Raw genomic sequence first — 21674 nt, 5'->3', positions numbered from 1 at the left:
AAGAAGAGACCTGAAGGTCCCTACACATCTATATCTCCTTGGAGGCCAGGAGGCCAGGGAGGCCTTGGAAGCCAGGAGACTTAAGAGGCCAGGAGGCCTTGGAGGCCCGGAGGCCATGGAGGCCAGGAGGCCTTGGAGACCAGGAGGCCAGGAGGCCTTGGAAGCCAGGAGACCTTAGAGGCCAGGAGGCCTAAGAGGCCAGGAGGCCTTGGAGACCAGGAGGCCTCAGAGGCCAGGAGGCCTTGGAGACCAGGAGGCCCGGAGGCCTTGGAAGCAAGGAGACCTTAGAGGCCAGGAGGCCTAAGAGGCCAGGAGGCCTTGGAGGCCATGGAGGCCTTGGAGACCAGGAGGCCTCAGAGGCCAGGAGGCCTTGGAGGCCTTGGAGGCCGGGAGGCCCTAGAGGCCAGGAGGCCTTGGGGGCCAGGAGGCCTAAGAGACCAGGAGGCTTCAGAGACCAGGAGGACTTGAAGGCCAGGAGGCCTAAGAGGCCAGGAGGCCGAAGAGAGACCCATCCACCGAGGGTGAAGAACTAAGGGTGTCTCATTGATTCCTCACAAACTAGGAATGGGCGAGGAACAAGTCCCGTCTGTACATGACCGTATGGGCATTGTGCAGAGAGGAAGGACTTCTCCGTTCTAAATTCGCCCTAGCAAAAGTGGAGAAAGCATCCCCTGCGTCCTGCTCTAAACTGAGAGTAAAGGGCGCAAAGAACTCCGTAAAGGAGTGTCTCCGAGATGGAAGCAAGTTCCAAAAGCTGTCTGCCCACTTCCTCAGAGGGGAAGAGAGTCTGCTCAGAGAGCAGGGGACTCGAAACGTTCCCCAAAGAAGAAGTTCCGGCGTGACCGGCAAAGGTGCACGCAGAGGGGCAAAAGACGACAGCAAATTCCGGGACATCTTGGGCAAAGGCAACCTCCTCTGAGCCGCTAATGTCCCGAAGCTGGGAAGGCCGGAGCCTGAAGCCCCTTTCCTGCAGGTCAACGGCCAAACTTCACCCCTGACTAAGAGGAGGATGAGAGGCGTCGAAGACCAAAGGCACAGGAAGTGAGGAGAACGGCAGAACCCACTACCGAAGTGTGTGGTAGCTGCTAATCCGCCTGAGGCAGGGAGCCTGCAAGCCCAAAGGGCACTGCTGACGAAAAAACCAGACTCAAACCAGATGGGACCATAGCAGGTCCACTATCCAGTGAGCCCCCACTTCCGGCCGGAGCCAGAAGCGCAGAGGTCGCGTACGACCACCGCCGTAAGGCAAGGTTCGAACTGAACGTGCCAGTAGCCTGTGCACTAACCAGTGAACCGATACCTCCAGCCGGAACTGGAAGCACAGCCGTCGCGTAGGGCAAGGCTCGAAACCGGACGTGACAGCAGTCTGTACACTAACCAGTGAACCTACGCTTCCGGCCGTAACCAGAAGCGGCGCTGTCGCGGACAACTGCTGAAGTAGGTAAAGGCTCGAACCAGAAGTGACAGCAACCTGAGCACTAACCAGTGAACCTACACTTCCGGCCGGAACCGGAAGCCCAGCTGACGTTGACGACTGCTGACGTAGGGTAAGGCCCAAACCGGACGTGACAGCGGCCTGTGCACTGCCGGTGAACCTACACTCCCGGCCGGAACCGGAAGCGCAGCTGCCGCGGACGACTGCTGACGTAAGGCAAGGCTCAAACCGGACGTGAACGCAGTCCGAACACTAGCCAGTGAGCCTTTTACTTCCGGCCTGAGCCGGAAGCAGCTGTCGCGGACGACTGCTGACGTAAGATGTGGGACGCACCGGACGTGACAGCAGGCTGCGCACGAGCGGAAGAACCACTGCTTCCGGCCGGAGCCGGAAGCCCAGCTGTCGCGTACAACTGCTGGTGTAAGGCGGGGTTCGGTCCGGACGTGAACGCAAGTCGCTCACTAGCCGGTGAACCCCTACTTCCTGCCAGAGCAGGAAGCCCAGCTGTCGGAACCGACTGCTGGAGTACGGAGAGGTTCTGACCCGACGTGAACGCAAGTCGCTCACTAGCAGGAGAACATCCGATTCCGGAAACCGGAAGTGCAGCTGCCGTAAACGGCTGCTGCAGACACCAACCTTGAAGTGGCCGGATCCCCGGAGGGACATGCACTGTTGCGCTACCGCAAGCGGAAGGCAACCAATGCCGGCCAGGAAGAGGAGAAGAAGATCCCCAAGGGACCGTCCAGAAACATCGCGGTGGACAGCAGCCCGGTCCGGAGAAGACCCAGCGTCTGAAGGAGAGAACGTCGCCTAACCCCCAGGCGGGGGGCAGAGCTGGCGACGAAGTCCGCCGAGGCAAACCTCGCGAACGAGGGAATCTATTTCTGGAAATAAGCAAAAGATAAGTGCAGACCCCAGAGCCCGAGACTCTGGAGCCGAAACAGACGTAAAACGACAGCCTTGGAGGCCAAAACGGACGGCAGAGAGCCAGACGGCCAATCGTCCGTAACATAAAAAACGGCACAGAACAACGTAAAAACTTGCCTAAAATTGTGCCAACATGAACGACAAAGGCGTTCTTCAAAATAAGAGGCTGCTGAGGGATAGAGCTTAGCAGGGCCCAAGCCCTAACCCTCAGCCTTAGCTCCCTCTAATTCTCATTAACGGCCAAGTAAGCACCGAGAGAAAAATAATAAAACAACTGAAACTAGCAAAGTCCGAAAGGACGCCAGCCTTTCAGAAGCCAGCAAAGAGGGCAGCTAAAACCAGTTTAGGAGCTACCAAAGGCAGCTAAACAACTAGCTATACGAAGAGTTAAGCGTCCGAGTACGGACGAAAAATCAACATAACAACAACATGCTAGCTAAAAATGGCGACCAAGGAGGAAGCCACAAGTCTGAAAATAATAAAGTCCGTACAGACACAAACATTTCAGAAGCAAGCGAGCAAAAAAGATAAGCACGTACGTAAAAGCTACCGACGGCAGCTACAAAGCAAGCTACGACAGCGTTAATAGCCCGAACACGGCTAAAACAACAGAAGCCAGCCAACGTGCTAATGCAAATGGCGACCGTGAGGAAGCCAAACAACCGCTGAAAACTTCAGAGTCCAAAGGACATGCGAAATTCACAGCAGAAACAATAAAACATACAAGAAAATATGAACGATCTCACCAGCTGCAAGCCAGCAAGAAGTAGACGGGGGCCGAGGCCGGTGGGTGCCGTAGACACAAAACCAGCCAGAGCAAAAGCGAACACAACCGTCACCCTTGAGTGATAGTAGTCGATTGAAGGGGTATCACGTGACCAGCACCATTGATGACGTAGTAGGCTACATGGGACGTAACCCAGGGTGTCAGTCATGCTGGTGCAGTCACTTTTTTAGTTGGGGTTGCTCCCCTTATACCTAGACGGGGTAGCTTTTATCATAACCTATGCATCGAAGTGGGTCAATGCTAATCATGTGATTCGGCGTAAGAATATGTAATTATAATCTCCACTTACCATCGGCACACAAGAAAAGATAATCTCCACTTACCATCGGCACACAAGAAAAGATAAAGAAAAGATAACCCCCACTTACCATCAACACACAAGAAAAGATAATCTCCACTTACCATCATTACACAAGAAAAGATAATCTCCACTTACCATCAGAACCGGTCAGTTCATCCGTCTCAGGGTTGAAGCCCAAGTCACCGGCGATGGACATGGCGGTGACAAGCTCCGGTGAGGTGACGAAAGCGTGGGTGGCGGGGTTGGCGTCGTTGCGACCGGTGAAGTTGCGGTTGTAGGAGGTGACGATGGTGTTCTTCTCTCCCTTCTTGGTGTCCTGACGATCCCACTGACCAATGCACGGACCGCAGGCGTTGGCCAGCACCACTCCGCCAATATCACGCAGTATCTGAGCCTGGAGACATGACACAATGCAGCAGGGTTATTCTCCACAGCTGGGTACCAGGGGAAACCATGCTACAAAGTTGACATTTCTTTACTTAATTAACTGAGACATCTTAACCATATGCATTTAGACCTGGGAACACCTGTTTTGCACTTTGAGTATTCTCAAGAAAACTTTGTGTATTTTCAGAAAAATGTGTGTGCTCCACACATTTGAACATTGATGATTCAAACATGCTTCACACGCGTCCGTTGCACTGTTAATTAAGGTTACCAATACATTTAAACAAATGCTTCTTTCAATGTTGAATGACAAAAGCTGTAATCATTGATCAAATGCTGAGCTATAAAGTTGTTTTTAATCACTAAAATAAACAGTGCCCCAGTAAATATACAGGGATGCGCTTGAGGCGAAAAGTAGTCTAGGAATCTTTCTCTTCATATTTTTTTTCACCGACTGTACCAACCGTATTTTAGACAATCAGGCGTAAAAAATACGGCAAAATCGTATGGGTTCCCAGGTCTGAATGGGTAACAAGGCAAAACGGATCATGGTGGGGGCTAGTGTGGTGGAATCATTTTAAAGATCTTCAGACTTCCTCCCTTATAAGACCCTTTTTTCTCAGATGTTCTCTCCATTGCCTGTGTAAATTTACCTCCATTTTAAAACTCCCTCCCTTATAAGACACGATTTTCTCAGATTTTTGAAGGTCGCAAAAAGTGGTTTGACGGTATGTACTTTTCTTCTCCAGTTCCCTCTCCCAAACTTTTTAGTTCTGGCACTTCAGGTAAAACATTATGATATGCTAAACTGTTTAACTTTAAGCTTTCAACTTTAGGTATACCCCTTTTTCTATCCTTTTGTTTCCCGGCAGAGGTTGCTTTCCATCAGAACAATCTATTGACTTTAGAGTTGCAGTCCACCCCGAGGTCAATTTAGTTACAAGGGAACATCGTCGGTCATTACGACACAGATCATGCGGATGATGCTAGCTATGATCATCCTCAGTCTTCACAACGCTTCTTTTTCTTTCTGTGTTCACTCACATTTTGCACAAGTGGGTTTTCACATAAATGACTGTTTTTCTCCCCTGTCATTTAGGCATCCTCACTTTGTTTTTTGGGGAATAACATGGAATAAAATTGATTTCAGGTTCATAAATGGGCGAAGGTTCTAACCAGCCATGTGAATGTATGAACGTACCATGCCGTCTCTCTCAATGGTGGCACGGATCTGTTCCGAGCCGGGGGTGACGGTGAACTTGCTCTTGGATTTCAGTCCATGCTCCAAGGCCTGTTTGGCCACACTGACCGAGCGACCCATGTCCTCGTAACTGCTGTTGGTGCAGCTGCCAATCAGACCTGTACACAAAACCATCATCACATTTTAGTTCAAAACGTGAAAACATCTTTAAACAGCCCAGATATACAGAAGAGAATAATATGTTCAACAGTGGTACCCCCCTCAAACAAATCTAACAGTGGTACCCCCCTCAAACAAATCTAACAGTGGTACCCCCCTCAAACAAATCTAACAGTGGAACCCCCCTCAAACAAATCTAACAGTGGAACCCCCCTCAAACAAATCTAACAGTGGAACCACCCTCAAACAAATCTAACAGTGGTACCCCCCTCAAACAAATCTAACAGTGGTACCCCCCTCAAACAAATCTAACAGTGGAACCCCCCTCAAACAAATCTAACAGTGGAACCCCCCTCAAACAAATCTAACAGTGGTACCCCCCTCAAACAAATCTAACAGTGGTACCCCCCTCAAACAAATCTAACAGTGGAACCACCCTCAAACAAATCTAACAGTGGTACCCCCCTCAAACAAATCTAACAGTGGTACCCCCCTCAAACAAATCTAACAGTGGAACCCCCCTCAAACAAATCTAACAGTGGAACCCCCCTCAAACAAATCTAACAGTGGTACCACCCTCAAACAAATCTAACAGTGGAACCCCCCTCAAACAAATCTAACAGTGGAACCCCCCTCAAACAAATCTAACAGTGGTACCACCCTCAAACAAATCTAACAGTGGAACCCCCCTCAAACAAATCTAACAGTGGTACCCCCCTCAAACAAATCTAACAGTGGAACCCCCCTCAAACAAATCTAACAGTGGAACCCCCCTCAAACAAATCTAACAGTGGAACCCCCCTCAAACAAATCTAACAGTGGAACCCCCCTCAAACAAATCTAACAGTGGTACCACCCTCAAACAAATCTAACAGTGGAACCCCCCTCAAACAAATCTAACAGTGGTACCACCCTCAAACAAATCTAACAGTGGAACCCCCCTCAAACAAATCTAACAGTGGAACCCCCCTCAAACAAATCTAACAGTGGAACCACCCTCAAACAAATCTAACAGTGGAACCCCCCTCAAACAAATCTAACAGTGGTACCCCCCTCAAACAAATCTAACAGTGGAACCCCCCTCAAACAAATCTAACAGTGGTACCACCCTCAAACAAATCTAACAGTGGAACCACCCTCAAACAAATCTAACAGTGGTACCACCCTCAAACAAATCTAACAGTGGAACCACCCTCAAACAAATCTAACAGTGGTACCCCCCTCAAACAAATCTAACAGTGGAACCACCCTCAAACAAATCTAACAGTGGTACCACCCTCAAACAAATCTAACAGTGGTACCACCCTCAAACAAATCTAACAGTGGAACCACCCTCAAACAAATCTAACAGTGGAACCACCCTCAAACAAATCTAACAGTGGTACCACCCTCAAACAAATCTAACAGTGGAACCACCCTCAAACAAACCTAACAGTGGAACCACCCTCAAACAAATCTAACAGTGGTACCCCCCTCAAACAAATCTAACAGTGGTACCACCCTCAAACAAATCTAACAGTGGTACCACCCTCAAACAAATCTAACAGTGGTACCACCCTCAAACAAATCTAACAGTGGAACCACCCTCAAACAAATCTAACAGTGGTACCACCCTCAAACAAATCTAACAGTGGTACCACCCTCAAACAAATCTAACAGTGGTACCACCCTCAAACAAACCTAACAGTGGTACCCCCCTCAAACAAATCTAACAGTGGAACCCCCCTCAAACAAATCTAACAGTGGAACCCCCCTCAAACAAATCTAACAGTGGTACCCCCCTCAAACAAATCTAACAGTGGAACCCCCCTCAAACAAATCTAACAGTGGAACCCCCCTCAAACAAATCTAACAGTGGTACCACCCTCAAACAAATCTAACAGTGGAACCCCCCTCAAACAAATCTAACAGTGGAACCACCCTCAAACAAATCTAACAGTGGAACCACCCTCAAACAAATCTAACAGTGGAACCCCCCTCAAACAAATCTAACAGTGGTACCCCCCTCAAACAAATCTAACAGTGGAACCCCCCTCAAACAAATCTAACAGTGGAACCACCCTCAAACAAATCTAACAGTGGTACCACCCTCAAACAAATCTAACAGTGGAACCCCCCTCAAACAAATCTAACAGTGGAACCACCCTCAAACAAATCTAACAGTGGAACCCCCCTCAAACAAATCTAACAGTGGAACCCCCCTCAAACAAATCTAACAGTGGAACCCCCCTCAAACAAATCTAACAGTGGAACCACCCTCAAACAAATCTAACAGTGGAACCCCCCTCAAACAAATCTAACAGTGGTACCACCCTCAAACAAATCTAACAGTGGAACCCCCCTCAAACAAATCTAACAGTGGAACCACCCTCAAACAAATCTAACAGTGGAACCACCCTCAAACAAATCTAACAGTGGTACCCCCCTCAAACAAATCTAACAGTGGAACCCCCCTCAAACAAATCTAACAGTGGAACCCCCCTCAAACAAATCTAACAGTGGAACCCCCCTCAAACAAATCTAACAGTGGAACCCCCCTCAAACAAATCTAACAGTGGAACCCCCCTCAAACAAATCTAACAGTGGAACCACCCTCAAACAAATCTAACAGTGGTACCCCCCTCAAACAAATCTAACAGTGGAACCCCCCTCAAACAAATCTAACAGTGGTACCCCCCTCAAACAAATCTAACAGTGGAACCCCCCTCAAACAAATCTAACAGTGGTACCCCCCTCAAACAAATCTAACAGTGGAACCACCCTCAAACAAATCTAACAGTGGAACCCCCCTCAAACAAATCTAACAGTGGAACCACCCTCAAACAAATCTAACAGTGGAACCCCCCTCAAACAAATCTAACAGTGGAACCCCCCTCAAACAAATCTAACAGTGGAACCACCCTCAAACAAATCTAACAGTGGAACCACCCTCAAACAAATCTAACAGTGGTACCACCCTCAAACAAATCTAACAGTGGTACCCCCCTCAAACAAATCTAACAGTGGAACCCCCCTCAAACAAATCTAACAGTGGAACCCCCCTCAAACAAATCTAACAGTGGAACCACCCTCAAACAAATCTAACAGTGGTACCACCCTCAAACAAATCTAACAGTGGTACCCCCCTCAAACAAATCTAACAGTGGTACCACCCTCAAACAAATCTAACAGTGGAACCCCCCTCAAACAAATCTAACAGTGGAACCACCCTCAAACAAATCTAACAGTGGAACCCCCAGACCTGTTTACCCTAAACCCGAGGCAAGAGTACTTTCCCAAAAAGTTGAGTGTATTTTTCAAAAAGTTGGTGTACTTTGCAAGCAAAGCCATATGGGCTAGGGAAAATGTACGCGTGGGTGCAAACGTGTTTGTGTAAGAATAGCATGTCTTGTGAACACCTTCAGAATTTAACTCCTTCCAATACAACAGGGATAAAACAATTTTATTTACCTGTCAGTTTATAGCATTATAACCAGTGTCTTCCAATCAGATTGATAATTAAAAGATGAAGTTCGTGAAATAACATCTGCGGTTGACAGTGGCAAGTTCATTTTTACAATCATCTCAGAAAACATTGCTTCAGCGCGGACTACAGCCTTTTCTTCTGGCAGGATTTGCTTTGCATGAATCAGGCATGGGAACAGGAAATCATCAAAAAGGAGGAAAATAATGCGGGGGCCGCTATAGGCCCCTGCCAGGGGGTCAGGGGGCAACGCCCCCTGAAGCTGAGGGTTTTGGGCATTTTCCACACCTAAAACGTGCACCAGGGCACACCATAACTTTACAAAACAGTGCACTTGAAGCTGCAGTAATTTCTCACCAATGTGTTCAAAATCGTTAACAGAGAGCTCCACTGTGTGTTCGTTTTAGACTTTGCCTTTCGTCAACCAGATCGAAGTCTTCACTCTCTCCTCAAGACAACCAAAATTCCATTTGTTTTTCACACTTGAGTCGATTTCGGCCGCAAGGGCCTTATTGCTTTTCGTAATTCGTCGATGCATGGTGACCAAAATGGCGCGTGGTCTAGAAACTGCACGATCCGTAAAAACAAAGAAAGCGCTCGGAAATCTTCGGCAAATTCCGGAACAAGCATAAAACCACTTGCTCGACTGTTTCCGACAGCATTCTTATCATCCTCGGGTTCTACTCGGCAAATTTCGTACAACCAACATTCAGTCCAAATAAGAATACACCAATTGAGAATAAACTATCGCCGATGGAAGTTGTAAGTACCGCTCCTCTTCATTTTGCCACGATTGTTCAGACGATCGCACATCATGTGACGTGCCAACAACTGAACAAGGTTTCCACAGCTGAAGACTCGCTGTCATGGTTATCTCCCTTCGACCGAAACCGGTATCAGTTGTACCATTCCGTAATCAGCACACCAACACTGGAAAACGTATTCTAGACTTTTTCTTAGGTGTATTTTGTGCGTGTGTCGTGTATTTGCGTACCGATAATATTTTGGCGTACAAAATACGCCCAAATCGTACTGGTAAACAGGTCTGAACCCCCCTCAAACAAATCTAACAGTGGTACCCCCCTCAAACAAATCTAACAGTGGAACCCCCCTCAAACAAATCTAACAGTGGAACCCCCCTCAAACAAATCTAACAGTGGTACCCCCCTCAAACAAATCTAACAGTGGTACCCCCCTCAAACAAATCTAAGAAAATCAAGTCTTAAAAGAGAGGGAGTACAGTACAACTCCCCCTTACCCTCCCCCCTGTTTACCACTACTCCCCCTTACCCACCCCCCCTTTTACCACAACTCCCCCTTACCCACCCCCCTTTTTACCACAACTCCCCCTTACCCACCCCCCTTTTTACCACTACTCCCCCTTACCCACCCCCCTTTTTACCACTACTCCCCCTTACCCACCCCCCTTTTTACCACTACTCCCCCTTACCCACCCCCCTTTTTACCACTACTCCCCCTTACCCACCCCCCTTTTTACCACAACTCCCCTTTACCCACCCCCCTTTTTACCACAACTCCCCCTTACCCACCCCCCTTTTTACCACAACTCCCCCTTACCCACCCCCCTTTTTACCACTACTCCCCCTTACCCACCCCCCTTTTTACCACAACTCCCCCTTACCCACCCCCCTTTTTACCACTACTCCCCCTTACCCACCCCCCTTTTTACCACAACTCCCCCTTACCCACCCCCCTTTTTACCACTACTCCCCCTTACCCACCCCCCTTTTTACCACTACTCCCTTTTTATGACCCATTTTGCCACCACGGATGCTTTTACTATATAATGAACCCCCAGTGGGCGACTCACCCAAAAACGCAACTTACAACCGAGCTTTTTGGGATGATTTACGACTTTTGCACACATTTCGAGCAGACGAAAACACAACATGGCGGCTCTCGCTCCTCCAACTATCGCGAGACGAAAAAAACAACGAAATCGCGCGCGCGCGCGAGATCCTAATACATCCGGTTTTTCTCTCTACGCTATCTTGTCAGTTTTCCGACGACTTGTTGACAAACGAAGATTCGCGAAAGAAAGAGAAAAGCGTCGACTCTTGAGTAGAGAGCTAAAGTAATCGAGCGAAATCGCAATCCGCGGTGACTTCCTTAGGAGTCGGGAAGACGCAAATCCTGTGTATCGTCAAGAATAAGGACTCGGTGTTATCGAGATGGCGAGAAGGATAGCGAAGCGAAAGTACGCAAAGAGAGGTGCCTGTACGAAAACTTCAACGATCGTGTATGGGACAAGTTTAGCGATGCAAGGAGAAGAAACATTCCTGTGAGCGGAAAGATGATTCGGGAGAAAAGTCGTTATGCTTTCTATCGAGTTAGGACATTCGGATTTCACTGGTTGCACCACAATGTCAAATTTGCTTCAGCCTTCACTCAGCGGGGAGCGAGCATTACGCCATGAGTAAATTTTCTTTGAAATTTGAGTTCAAGTTGTTCTGCTGTAATGTGTTTGGGTGTGTGTGTGTGTTGATATGACAGTAAACTGCAACTATGTGTTTGTGTGTAAACATGACAGTACGTAACAGTACGTACACTGCAACCAAATTCATGACCGCCCGGGCCTAAAACTCAAAACCCCATTTTAAGACCCCTTTTTTTTACGACCTAATTTTCAAGGTTTTTCCAAAGTCGTAAATGGGGGGTTCTACTGTATTAAAATGGAGGTAAATTTACAGAGGTTATGAAGAGAACATGTGAGAAAAAAGGGTTTTTAAAGGGAGGGAGTCTTCAATTGGCGGGTCTTAAAAGGGGGGACAAAAAATCCTCAATGAAGCAGACTACCTGCAACTTTCCCCTAATGTTAGTGGGAAAACGTGTGTGTAGATAATAGGATACAAGAAATAGACAATCACTTCCTTACCTACTCTGATGTCCATAGGCCAGTCGTGCTTCTTGGCGGTCTCGCCCAGTTTGCTGATGGGGTGAGCAAGGTCAGGGGTGAAGGGGCCGTTCACATGGGGCTCCAGCTATAATGGGAAGAAAACAAAGTTGTGAAACATACCATGCCATTACCATTACCATCCTGAACAAATCAACACAGGCTGCCGAAAATTTGATGAAGAATTTATCCAAACTGGTTTCTGTCGTGTTTTTTGTTGTTGTTGATAGTTGTTTGTTTGTTTGTTTGTTTGCTTAACGCCCAGCCGACCACGAAGGGCCATATCAGGGCGGTGCTGCTTTGACATATAACGTGCGCCACACACAAGACAGAAGTCGCAGCATAGGCTTCATGTCTCACCCAGTCACATTATTCTGACACCGGACCAACCAGTCTTAGCACTAACCCCATAATGCCAGACGCCAGGCGGAGCAGCCACTAAATTGCCAATTTTAAAGTCTTAGGTATGACCCGGCCGGGGTTCGAACCCACGACCTCCCGATCACGGGGCGAACGCCTTACCACTAGGCCAACCGTGCCGGTTGTTGATAGTTGTGAGTCACGTTTCACCAAGGAAAATTACATTGCTAGGAAATTGGGGTCGCTTCCTCCCAGAGGAAAGCAAGCATCAACTAAAGTCGCGCTTACTAAGTGTCTGCTTGGTTACGTGTAATCAGCCACCTGCATTTATGGTAGAATGACCATGGTCTTTTACGTGCCACTGTGGTTACACGAGGGTGGGACATGAATACCGTCTACACATAAAGTTGATCTGAGTCCGTCCCACCCATGGGTCATTGGTCCAAAACTAGACTGGGGCGGACACGGGTCAACTTTATGGACAGACCCAGAGATGGTATCCATGTCCCATCCACCTGTGTCACCAGAGTGGCACGTAAAAGACCTTTGTCATTCTGCCACAAGTGAAGGCGCTTGATTACTAATAAACACGCTCACACTTTGGTACCATCACTTATGTTGCTGCTAGCTCTCCACTAGGAGAAAGCAAGTCAAATTTTCTAGCATTCGGATAATAAAGTAAATGAAATTTTAAAAAGAAAAATTTTCAATTTCAAGTCACTGAACAAGAACCTATTTTTTTCTCCGCGTGAACTAAAATGCAACGGTCATATCATGCAAACAGAGCCATTTCCACTGACCTTGTCGAGGTCAATCTCGATGACCTGGTCGTATTGTGCCTTGGGGTCAGCAGAAAGCAGATTCTTGTAGGAGTTCGCAAGGTCAGCAATATCTGCACACACAAATCCACACAACCATGTCAACACACTAGCTACTTCATGATCTTGCAGTGTATATGTTCTGATTCATGGATACACATGTATTAATAGACGATTTTTTGAAATAACTCCTTGGGGTTTGTCGGTGTTGTGGAAGAGGGACCTTTTCCGGTCCACGTCACTGTATTCTATTCTACTGGGATTTTTGCCTTCTCAGCTGAAGTCTGCCAGCGCTAGTCCGCAGCTGGCGGGCTAATTATAGTCGAACTCTTCCCTTCCGCGCCGCGAGCCGGCAAGCCGGCAAGCCGAAAGCAGGCGTCTTATCTAGGTCACTCTGGAACATGTGTCAGTGAAAATGCCGGTCTGTAAAAATTCGTGTTTCTTGGTGTGAAAATGGGATCGTTTTCGTGACTTGACCCGTGGATTACGTTCATCTTGTCTATTTGGTTACTCTGATATACAGGCTTTGTATTAGTGCAAACTAGAGGTTAGTGTCTGACTCATTTTGTTTGATTTTGTGGTAATACTGATATCACTCATACTGACACGTGCTTCTTTGTTCCTCTTAAAAGAAACAGAATTTGCGCGTTGTGTACCATTTTCTAACCACGCTCAATATTGATAGCAGCCACCGACTGTGTTTCTTATGTTGCCGTCAGTAAGCACTTAGTCTAAACTGTGTGATAGAGTGAGAATAAGTTTTGAGTCAGGTGTTTGTGTTTCATTTCTGGAGCAGTTTTGTGCCGTAATTTTTGTTAACCCACGCGCTGCACGGTTCTCGGAACAGGCACTCGATACAAGACACTTGTTTTATGCAGTACGACAATCACTGTGGCTGTTCACTCTAGTGCATTTCATTGTTTCTGCTTTCTTTATTGCTTGTTTTGCATTTCCCCCTTCTTGTTTGTTCTTTAGCATATGACGTGTTTATTCTTAACTTAATGTTGTTCCTTAGTGTAAAGAGTGTGTTTACACTCACATTTGAACCGTTTAGTTTGAAATTACACCCACTCTATTCCATTACAATGCACGTCATTTTTTTTCTTAAGCATCTCAGAGAAATAACAACCCCAACTGTTCTCCTGTGTTGTTTTTTTTCGTTTTGTCTGTTCTGTTTTGTTTGCGATAATGAAACAAACGTTAAATTTTCCGTCGGATCGACGAGTTTTGTTTCCTGTGGTATATACAAGTTTGTGAGAACAATAGTGAAAACAAGAGTCGACTGTGTTGAAAAACGTGTGTGCTGTTCTGGGATAGCTGCATCGATGAGTCAAGTGCTACGCCAGGTAGGCTTTTTGTTTTATTCACATGCAGCAAACAACTTGCATAAACATGTATTGCCGTGAGATTTTTTTTTAATATTATGTTACTGACATTATTTACATTATTTTGAATTATATAATTATATAAACGCAAAACAAATTTTACATGCGCACCACGAAATGCATGCCTATAATATGTATGTAAATACGACTGTATATACTCTGCTGTTTTTATATATTTTGTAAAGTGTTGTATATATACATATATATATATGTACAAAATGTACATAGTGTGTGTATGTGTGTGTATGTGTGTGTGTGTGTGTGTGTGTGTGTGTGTGTGTGTGTGTGTGTGTGTGTGTGTGTGTGTGTATGTGTGTGTGTGTGTATGTACTTGGGGATTAACTTGGTCTTTTTCTTTCATCAATTAGTGTTCTTTTATTGTGGCACATTTAGGATGTTTTGTTTACTGTGTTGTCTTCTGCTGTCTTATATATTGTGCCGTGCTTTGAGATGTTGGGTTTCCTGTTTCTTTAAATGCACATGTTTTTCAGAGTGCAAAGAGTAGCATAATTATATACTTGCGGGGGAGCACACACTTTTTCTAATTCTCTCATTTGTCCTTTCTTCTGTCTTGTAAATTGTGGCATGCATTGCAATATATATATATAACTATTGAGAGATGCCCGTCAAAACACACTGAAAACACCAGTTCCGAAAGGCAGGGAGGGCCACTTATCACGCACTCTGAACAGTGCAGACAACTTTCTCAGTTTTTACCCTCTTTGCTATCTCTCTAGAGCGCTGCTCGCCGCATACAAATCCTTATCAACACAGCTAACAGAGCGGGCCAGGCTAGCTGCTATAGACAAAGAAAGAGTGGTCTGCCCGTATTTCAGGCGCCACTGTGGATGGGAGGGGTAGGAGGGAAATGGGGGAGGAAAGGGTAAATAGGCCGGAGGGGAGTGGTTCTTGCCAGTTATTTTTAACTGGAGCCAGCCTGGAGCAGACAGTACCTGTAATGGAATACAGTGACGTGTTTCTGACAGACCCCTTGCTAGCGATTGGTCCATCCTTTGTTTGTCGGAGGTTTTGCAAGAAAAGGTCATCCTCCTACAACCCATACAAACCTGACGGAGTTATGTTTGGATTTGTATATATTCTAACTGAACTGAACTGATAGTAATACCAAAGCATGTGGCTCAAGAGGGTTACTTAGTCACAGTCAATATCTGACAGTCAGTTACAAAAGACAGTCTTTAACACTTTCTACCCCACCTATGTTGACCAAGTTTTTTTTTAGCCGAGACCAGCTGTGCTGCAGCAGGTCACTCAGAATTGTAGTAACTGTGTAGCAACTGTGTATCAACACGCTGGAATGCAGGCGTTAGATCGACGTTACAGGAAGCGACTGAAGTGACTGTGTGTACGGATATATCCGTACTAAGTCAGATAGAGCCATATGAGTGGGTACGGATATATCCGTACTAAGTCAGATAGAGCCATATGAGTGGGTACGGATATATCCGTACTAAGTCAGATAGAGCCATATGAGTGTGTACGGATATATCCGTACTAAGTCAGATAGAGCCATATGAGTGGGTACGGATATATCCGTACTAAGTCAGATAGAGCCATATGAGTGGGTACGGATATATCCGTACTAAGTCAGATAGAGCCATATGAGTGGGTACGGATATATCCGTACTAAGTCAGATAGAGCCATATGAGTGGGTACGGATATATCCGTACTAAGTCAGATAGAGCCATATGAGTGTGTACGGATATATCCGTACTAAGTCAGATAGAGCCATATGAGTGGGTACGGATATATCCGTACTAAGTCAGATAGAGCCATATGAGTGGGTACGGATATATCCGTACTAAGTCAGATAGAGCCATATGAGTGGGTACGGATATATCCGTACTAAGTCAGATAGAGCCATATGAGCGGGTACGGATATATCCGTTCCTGGGAGACAATGAGTCTTTCTTCTTCTTTTACGTTCATGGGCTGCAACTCCCACATACACTCATGCTTTGCACGAGTGAGTTTTTACTCCATTTTCGTGGGAATAACAGAATGCTGAAAGCTTTACCTCCTCTGTTGGTTGCCTTGAGGTAGTCCTGCATGCGGTGGTTGAAGGGGAAGACGGAGGTTGTGGCGCCGATCTCAGCTCCCATGTTGCAGATCGTGCCCATGCCTGTCACACAAACGATGTGCAAATGAGCAAGTTCAAATAAATCACATAAAACTTTCACCACCCACCGATAATACTGCATACACAGAGTACCATTTTTTTTCTTAGTTTAGAGATTTCCGCATGTATTTCACTGTTCAAATTTTTGATACTTAAAAATTGTTAGGGTATAGTTGAGAAAATACCGTTTGTTATCAAGAAAGATTATGTTTGTGAGATAATTACAGGTAGCATGAACATGCCCCGAAGTGAAAGAGATATAGTGGCACCTGTAATAACGACGCACTCTTCAGATCAGCAAGTCGTGTCCTGACATTATAGGTATCCCTTTTCGACAGTAACAATAGATAAAAGGACAATGGAAGGAGTCCTTTGATAGAATTGCCTAACATTGCAGACAACACTTCCAAGTTTTACAATTACAGTAGTCAGTTTTCTCTTTTATATTACAACATCCCAAGGGGGTCCGGGTAGCTTAGTTGGTAGAGCACTGGACCTGTGGTCGTAGGGTTATGGGTTTGAATCCAGGCCGGGACAAACATGGACCAACTTTATGTGCAGACTCCGAGACGGTATCACAGGGGCATGTAAGACCTTGCTCATTCTGCCATAAATACAGGTGGCTGATAACACCTAAACATGCACGCACCTGGGTAGCGCCACTCGTGTTGCAGCTAGCTTTCCACTGGGAGGAAGCAACCCACATTTTCCAGCAATGGGATAATAAAAGTACTTGGGTAAATTTCATTTTATTTTTCATTTTCATTACTTTATTGTCCCATCGCTGGGAAATTCATGTCGCTTCCTCCCAGTGGAAAGCTAGCAGCAAGAGTCGCGCTACCCAGGTGTGTGTGTGTTTAGATGTAATCAGCCACCTGCACTTAAGGCAGAATGACCGAGGTCTTTTACATGCCACTGTGGTGACACGGGGTTAGGATGTGGATACGGTCTCTAAGTCTGCACATAAAGTTGACCCGTGTCCGTCCCGGCCCGGATTTGAACCCGTCACCCGCAGATTACAAGTTCAGTGCTCTACCAACTGAGCTACTGGGCTCTCAAATGAAATGAAGCCAACGCTGAAGGTAAGGTACTCACCTGTGCAGGAGATGGAGTCGACGCCAGGTCCGAAGTACTCCACGATGGCGCCAGTTCCTCCCTTGACCGTCAGGATGCCGGCCACCTTCAGGATGATGTCTTTGGGCGAAGTCCACCCGCTCAGCTTGCCAGTCAGCTTCACGCCAATCACCTGGCAAAGAAAATGCAATATGAGTGGCACATGTTGTGGGGATGATTGAAATCTGTTGTTCAAATCAATGACTCGTACTATGAACATGGTGAGCACTGTTTCCATTTCATTGGGATCTTTCAGAAAGGAAAATCTTCTGCAAAGTAATTCAAAACTGCCAGCATGAAATATTGAAAGCGCAAGAATTAAAACTGTTATACAGTCACAGTGGAACCGCCCTTTTAAGAGCCCCCAATTTAAGACCTTCTGAAGACCTGATTTTCACTGATTTGTTTTAAGTCTTAACAAGGGTGTTCCACTGTAGGTGCAAAATACACTATGGAAAACTGAGAAAAAGGAGAGCCAAAGGTGTCCCATCCCGTGATTGCATACAATTGGAGTTTTATTTATCTATTTTTGTCAAATTCAACAAATCTTTCTAATAATTATAATTATGTGGACTTATCCAGGAGATTTTCAAAACTGTTAGTACTTGGTGCAAATTTGAATGTATCTGGAAGTAGATTTCAGAACGGTGCATGCTATGCTATTACTGAATGTGTTTTTCTAATGTTAGTTTTACAGTTCTCTAAAACGATTGTTCTTACATTGGGGCACTTGAGTTCCCAGGGCATGCCAGCCATGACGTCCACAGCGTCAGCACCTCCCACGCCAATGCACAAACCTCCCAGACCACCTGGCATACAACACAATGTATCAATTCAACACTGGATTTCCATTCTTTGAGCCATGTGACGCCAGAGGCAGACTAAAACCCATATTTAGGATGTTGGTCAAGACTACAACTCAGTGCAAGTTTGTCTGCGTTCAATTGTTACAAAAATTAAAGGAATTCTGACATTTTTGACCAAAATATGACATTTGACATTGATCTCGACAGTCTGGATCCAAACCGATCGCACACAATGAAACAGACGGTACACACAATAATATACTCACATCCTCGACAGAAGCTAAACACATCTATCTTTTGCAAAAAGGCAAGAAACATTCTTGTTTGACAAGAAAAATCATGTGTAGCTCTGTAGGCTGAAAAAAAAAAGTGGTACATGTGAGCCTGTGACAAAAGGTCGTTCGGTATACCCTTGTGCATTTGCAAAGAAAATAAAATGTTTTCACAAAAGCTTTACTATTTTTGTGTTCGTTTGTTGTTTTGAATATACCCATGAGAGATATATATGACAACATGTTGATGTCTGTGAATCTGGATGTTTTAAAATTTTTTTAAAAAGTATAAATTATTCTCTTTGTTTCCCTCCTGAGAACGTGTCCGGTGTGTTCACCTACTTTGTTGATTAAAAAAAAAATCCAAAATCATAAGCACTAATTTTTAGCAAGTAACCACACAACTGAGGTTTGAAAAAAACACCTCAGTCAACATTATGGCTAAGCTGTTGTAAATTCGGATGATTTTGACCCAAAAGAATCAGTCAGTCGGTTGTGACTCGCGTATGTCCCACCGATGTGTTTCCCATTTATCTTTTTTTGTTTTCACCTGATCGCTTCCTGGACAAGTTTAAACATGTTTTCCTTTATAAACAACAGTAATAACGATAAAACTATATACTGCATATTGGAAAGTTTGAACATCACCGGTATTTTGAAAAAATGTGTGCCGTGGCTGATAGTTTGTCCGAACGTCACGACCAAAGATTCACTGATTTTTCCACTACACAATGCGTAGCTGGTCCGATCTTAGCTTTTGCATAAACCGGAACATGCCGGATGTAAGGAGAGCCTCGCTTTCAGTTCCAAAAACGGCCACACGAAAACGTGATGGTAAAAGACTGTAGTATGTCTGTTTGTTAATAACACCACGACCGACAAAATCGTCACAACCAACTACTGCTTTGACTATCGTTCACATTTAAAAGTACCGTATTTTCCGGGTCATAAGGCGCGACTTTTTTCCTCAAGTTTGACCCCTGCACCTTGTATAAGAAGCGCCTAATCTGTGTATGAAATACGAAAAAAAAAATTGGGAAAAAACCATGGGGAACAAAACGTGACAAGAACTCACCTCCATCTCGAATACACAAGTCGTTTTTTTTTAAATTCTGTGAGCATCAAAGAGACCGCCTAAGTACCAGTCAAACAACTTGTGATAATGCAAAGTTTCAGCTACTAGGTACTACCCTGGCCAAGTTTCCTCTCAAGACATCAAAGAGACCGCCCCATAGGTTAAACTGGTCACTGACCCCGGTGCAGGAAGTGTTTCCTCTCTCAGATATGACAGGGGAACCACCTCTCATAGCTAAAACTGGGTCATTGACCCCTGGGAAGAAGGTCAGTGTCTATAAACAAGGCAACCCAGCTATCACAATGGACCTGCCTTTGATCTCGCCGCACACACAGAGCACACATATTGCCACTCTGTATTCTTCCTTTGATGTGCGGCTTATTTTCATTCTTCGACCGTTTGTTACCATACTTTTTCAATTTTGGTGCGCCCTATCGGCCCCAATGGGTGACTGGATTACAATTTTTTTTAAAAGAAGGGGGTGCGCCTGTGCTGTAGCGCCTTGTAACCCGGAAAATACGGTATGTCCATTGCAGGGTGGTGACAACCAACAGCGGAAATGATGTTTTTGTAACTAATATCAAAAGACACGTTCCTTTTCATTCTTTAATTCTAGGAAAACAACATTGCCATGTGTTTTAGCTGCTACAGAGATATATCTGATGTTTTATATCTAAATCTTGCACATTTAATTTATCAGAATATGTCCATTCCTGTTTAGCGACAACCAACAGCACAAATGTGTACCCATGTTCATGCTGTCATGTTATGACAATTATTTTGTGTGTTGATTGAAGGAAATAAAGGTATTTGACATATAAAAAAACAACTGAGGTCAGTTTTGGTGTTCTATTTGATGCAAGTGGAAATAATCAAGATGTGTGAGTGTTGGTTGTCACAGTGGACATACTATTACATCATATAAACATAATATATTTCGACAATCTTGGATGAATTTTAACAGGGATAGTTATATACCTTTGTTTCAGTAAGTTTTAACTGTTGTTTTAAACTTTGGAGATGTTTTTGCCATTATTTTGTGTGAACTAGTTTGTCTTGTGTCACAACCAACAATCTCAAATTATTCGACTAACAACTGATCAAATCATGTCAAGTGTTGCTCAAAGTATCTTTTAACATGTCATGTTTCCAGATAGCCAAAGGACAAAACTGAACACTTTAAATCCATTTTGGAAATTGTCACTTTCAGTCCTGATTGTCAAGGACCTTTTGTCCCAGGCTCATGTATTAACTGACCTCCATTAGGTGTGTGACTGTCCGTGCCGATGAGCAGAACACCAGGGTAGGCGTAGTTCTCCAGGATAATCTGAAAAAGAAGTGAATGCAAATGAAATCGGGTAGAAAAAAAAATTCTACCTGTAATACCCAAGAAAACTACCTTAAAACTATTTTAATTATCCAGATGCATGTATCACTTGTGTATCCCAACCTGCTATCATTTCACCGATCATCAAAAAACACCCACAAATCATCAAAAAACACCCACAAATCATCAAAAAAACACCCACAAATCATCAAAAAACACCCACAAATCATCAAAAAAACACCCACAAATCATCAAAAAACACCCACAAATCATCAAAAAAACACCCACAAATCATCAAAAAACACCCACAAATCATCAAAAAACACCCACAAATCATCAAAAAACACCCACAAATCATCAAAAAACACCCTCAAATCATCAAAAAACACCCACAAATCAAAGAACAAATTTGTTTTCTGTCTCTTCCTGCCCGCCAACCCCAAACCTTTCTTCCACGACACATGCTTTACTGTCAAACGCGCTCATTTTCCATCCAACATGCGCATGAGAGAGAGAGAGAGAGAGAGAGAGAGAGAGAGAGAGAGAGAGAGAGAGAGAGAGAGAGAGAGAGAGAGAGAGAGAGAGAGAGAGAGAGAGAGAGAGAGAGAGAGAGAGAGAGATAATGAATATGAACTAATGATGATTTGCACTGAGAGTTTGCAGTCATATTTAAGGAATTATCCATTTTTAAATACTTTTACTGTATCTCAATGTTTAATGTTGCTCTATGTCATGTTTTATGCTTCTTGTCATATACACGCCAGAAACAAATTTCTCTGCTGAGATATTAAAGTCTTCTGTGTCAT

The 21674-nt window shown here is 45.0% G+C and overlaps 1 protein-coding gene across 2 annotated transcripts in view; it reads right to left on the bottom strand.

The window, feature by feature from the left end:
- Positions 1 to 21674, bottom strand: part of LOC138957731 (aconitate hydratase, mitochondrial-like) — a 44509-nt gene that overhangs the window by 14618 nt on the left and 8217 nt on the right. For both annotated transcript variants that reach the window (XM_070328790.1, XM_070328795.1), the window contains exons 9-16: positions 20799 to 20868; positions 18109 to 18197; positions 17371 to 17521; positions 16174 to 16278; positions 12735 to 12826; positions 11557 to 11662; positions 5039 to 5196; positions 3586 to 3844 (exon numbers count right to left, since the gene is read on the bottom strand). In XM_070328790.1, the coding sequence (XP_070184891.1) occupies positions 3586 to 3844; positions 5039 to 5196; positions 11557 to 11662; positions 12735 to 12826; positions 16174 to 16278; positions 17371 to 17521; positions 18109 to 18197; positions 20799 to 20868 (1030 nt within the window). The remainder of the gene's footprint in view (positions 1 to 3585; positions 3845 to 5038; positions 5197 to 11556; positions 11663 to 12734; positions 12827 to 16173; positions 16279 to 17370; positions 17522 to 18108; positions 18198 to 20798; positions 20869 to 21674) is intronic.

This window comes from Littorina saxatilis, linkage group LG2 (assembly GCF_037325665.1).
Source record: "Littorina saxatilis isolate snail1 linkage group LG2, US_GU_Lsax_2.0, whole genome shotgun sequence".
Lineage (NCBI taxonomy): Eukaryota > Metazoa > Mollusca > Gastropoda > Littorinimorpha > Littorinidae > Littorina > Littorina saxatilis.
The sequence above is the reverse complement of the archived record's forward strand: the minus strand, read 5'-3'. Positions and strand labels throughout refer to the sequence as shown.